Raw genomic sequence first — 3,733 nt, forward strand, 5'->3', positions numbered from 1 at the left:
AGAATTCCAGCACCACAAACGAGACATAGATAAATGGCGAGCACTGACACTGACATCCCCGGTGAGCGTGCATATTCACTGTCTTTATCATTGGGTCAGTGTCTCTTGAAAGTCATATGAAAAAAGATTCTGCTAATCTCTCCAGTCATATAAAGTGTCGTAGAATTGTATGAACTGTTTTTATAAAAAGCCACACTTTCCCCGTGCAAAGCAAAAGAAACATAGGCCTATCTGATACAGCCTAGCCTAAGCCTACTCCACCTCGCGCTGCATTGAACAGTCTTTTTTGGCAACAGTGATTTGAGTTAAATTATGACTATCCAATTTACTAATAATATTAGGAATAGTCAGTCATATTAAGTGGCATTGTTTAAAGTGGCTAGTGATACATTACATCAAGATGGCAAGATGCAGTAGATGGTATAGAGTACAGTATATTCATATGAGATGAGTAATGTAGAGTATGTAAACATTATATGAAGTGGCATTGTTTAAAGTGGCTAGTGATACATTTATTACATACATTTTTCCATTATTAATGTGTCTGGAGTTGAGTCAGTATGTTGGCACCAGCCACTCAATGTTAGTGATGGCTGTTAAACAGTCTGATGGCCTTGAGATAGAAGCTGTTTTTCAGTCTCTCAGTCCCTGCTTTGATGCACCTGTACTGACCTCGCCTTCTGGATGATAGCGGGGTGAACAGGCAGTGGCTCGGGTGGTTGTTGTCCTTGATGATCTTTTTGGCCTTCCTGTGACATCGGGTGGTGTAGGTGTCCTGGAGGGCAGGTAGTTTGCCCCCGGTGATGCGTTGTGCAGACCTCACTACCCTCTGGAGAGCCTTACGGTTATGGGCGGAGCAGTTGCCGTACCAGGCGGTGATACAGCCTGACAGGATGCTCTCGATTGTGCATCTGTAAAAGTTTGAGAGTGTTTTCAATGACAAGCCGAATTTCTTTAGCCTCCTGAGGTCGAAGAGGCGCTGCTGCGCCTTCTTCACCACACTGTCTGTGTGGTTGGACCATTTCAGTTTGTCCATGATGTGTACGCCGAGGAACTTAAAACTTTCTACCTTCTCCACTACTGTCCCGTCAATGTGGATAAGGGGGTGCTCCCTCTGCTGTTTCCTGAAGTCCACGATCATCCCCTTTGTTTTGTTGACGTTGAGTGTGAGGTTATTTTCCTGACACCACACTCCGAGGGCCATCACCTCCTCACTGTAGGCCATCTCGTCGTTGTTGGTAATCAAGCCTACCACTGTAGTGTCGTCTGCAAACTTGATGATTGAGTTGGAGGCGTGCATGGCCACGCAGTCGTGGGTAAACAGGGAGTACAGAAGAGGGCTGAGAACACACCCTTGTGGGGCCCCAGTGTTGAGGATCAGCTGGTGGAGATGTTGTTACCTACCCTCACCACCTGGGGGCGGCCCATCAGGCAGTCCAGGAACCAGTCCCTCCTGAGGGCCCATCTTGAGCGGTGCTTACTTCCCAGCCTTCCTCCAGTTGAACATGTCCAGGGCACTCTCGTCCCCACCCACTGCCGCCCGCGCCAGCATCGCCACATCTCTGGAACCAACCACAACCAGTCAGCATCATACACTAGGACAGGAGCTTAGTAGAATGGTTTCCAAAGTATACATTGTCACTCTGACCCTAACCTGAATCCCAGATCTGTTTATGCGGTCTAGCCAAACAATAATCATAGGAGATAGCAAAATAGCTAAGGTCTTTCAAATGTTATTCAAATTAAATCAAATTGTATTAGTCACATGCGCTGAATACAACTGGTGAAATCACAGGTGAAATCACTGTATTACACCTTACAGTGAAATTGTTACTTACGAGCCCCTAACCAACAATATAGTTAAAAAAAATATATAAACACTATAAAAAAAAAACATCTAAATAATAATACAAAAATGACAGATAAGAATAAGAAATAAAAGTAACAAGTAATTAATGAGCAGCAGTAAAATAACAATAGAGAGACTAAAAAACAGGGGGGTACTGGTACAGAGTCAATGTAAGGGGGCACCGGTTAGTTGATGTTTTATGTACACGTGAGTAGAGTTATTCAATTGACTATGCATAGATGATGACAGAGAGTAGCATGTCACTTATGTGTTGCATCAAGTGACTTGATCAGAAAACCAAGCAACATAATAGCTACTGCTGCTGCTAAGCAAGTTAGCTAGAAACTGCTGGAATTATGTTCCTGACAACTGTAGCTAGCTAGCGACGTTAATTTAGCTAACGTTAGCTAGCTAATACAAACAAACCTGTCTGTACAAAATGGTCCTCTGGTTATTTGTGACCGTTATGTGGATTACTGGACAAAACTAATAGCAAAAGACAGGCTAGCTAAGTAACTTCGCTATGCTAACTAACTCAGCATTGGCTGCGAGCTAACGTTAGCCCGCTAACCTAATTCATTGCCATTAGAAGGGGGCCTGTTGCAAAAATAGCATGCTATGGTTAGCTGACGTTAGCATTGAACTGTATGCTACAATTTACGAAGGATTCAGAGTTCAAAAGAATAGAGAAGTTACCTGAAAATATTTATTATAGGTGCCGTCCAAAAATTGGTAAATAGACAGCATAAATAGCAAAAGGCAATTCCAGTGCTGTGGTTTTGCTCTGCTGCCCTGTGGGGAAAAAAAGCGTCCCTTCTAGTTACCCCGACAACGTCGTCGGAAAGGGTGGGAGGAGTTACGGAAATTACCGATTGTAAATCGGTGTGTTATGGCATGTGGCTCACAACACAACCTTTCATTTTTACAGGGTTGCTTACAGCTCCGTAAATAAAGTGACATTGAATACAGCAATAGCTCTCTACTTCAAGTTAATACATATTCTCAGAACCTGTTAATTTGATTACGTCCATTAGATGCAACATGAACGGTTACTGATTGTGTACCTTTGTCTATCAGAAAAATACAATGTCATTCTCCTCAGGAGGGCAAGGATTTGTAGGTGTTTGACATCTCTCCATGGCCCTGAAACAGAAAGGAGCCTGGAACAATTTACCTATTAGCCTGGTCTCAGATCCGTTCTGTGCATTCCCAGCTCCTTGACACATTCATTGTCACAGCAAACATGTGAACAAAAGCAGAGATGCACCCAGGCTACTGGTTTCTCTCTCTCTAGAAATATATATATATTTTTTTTTATTATGGAGGATTCTGCTGTTTCAGGCAGCTGAAATTAATATCCCAAATAATCACTTGTTGAGGTACACACAAGTCCACATGCGTGGTCTTTGTCTGGGGGAAGGATGCATATTGTACACGTGTGTAAGGAAACATAATTTACAGGACTTCCTGTGTAAGCAAACACCTATAGTACAGAGGGATGTTCCTGGTCAGGAAACAGAAAAAAAAAAAAAGACATCCTCCACAAACATTTTAATACATGTAATTTATTTTTGTCTAATGACATCCTCCTTTCCAGTCTTGGTATGTTTCAACTGCTTAATTACTTAGTTTGTGTGTGTGTCTGCAAGTATACAATGAGTGTACAAAACATTAGGAACACCTGCTCTATCCATGACAGACTCAATCCAGGTGAAAGCTATGATCCCTTATTGGATTTCAATCAATCACATGTATCTATGAAGCCCTTTTTACATCAACCAATGTCACAAAGTGCTATACAGAAACACAGCCTAAAACCCCAAACAGCAAGCAATGCAGTGTGTGTGTAGCACTGTTCCACACTCCTCCTTCACATAAACATAC

At 42.5% G+C, this 3,733-nt stretch overlaps 1 protein-coding gene across 1 annotated transcript in view; it reads right to left on the reverse strand.

The window, feature by feature from the left end:
- LOC123723761 (uncharacterized) overlaps window positions 1-2,440 on the reverse strand; it is a 42,555-nt gene extending 40,115 nt beyond the window's left edge. The window contains exon 1 of the mRNA XM_082965550.1: window positions 673-2,440. Within this exon, the coding sequence (XP_082821676.1) occupies window positions 673-1,300 (628 nt within the window). The 5' untranslated portion in view covers window positions 1,301-2,440. The remainder of the gene's footprint in view (window positions 1-672) is intronic.
- Window positions 2,441-3,733: the final 1,293 nt, after the last annotated feature.

The sequence above is a fragment of the Salmo salar genome, chromosome 19, assembly GCF_965601325.2.
Source record: "Salmo salar chromosome 19, fSalSal1, whole genome shotgun sequence".
Taxonomy (NCBI): domain Eukaryota; kingdom Metazoa; phylum Chordata; class Actinopteri; order Salmoniformes; family Salmonidae; genus Salmo; species Salmo salar.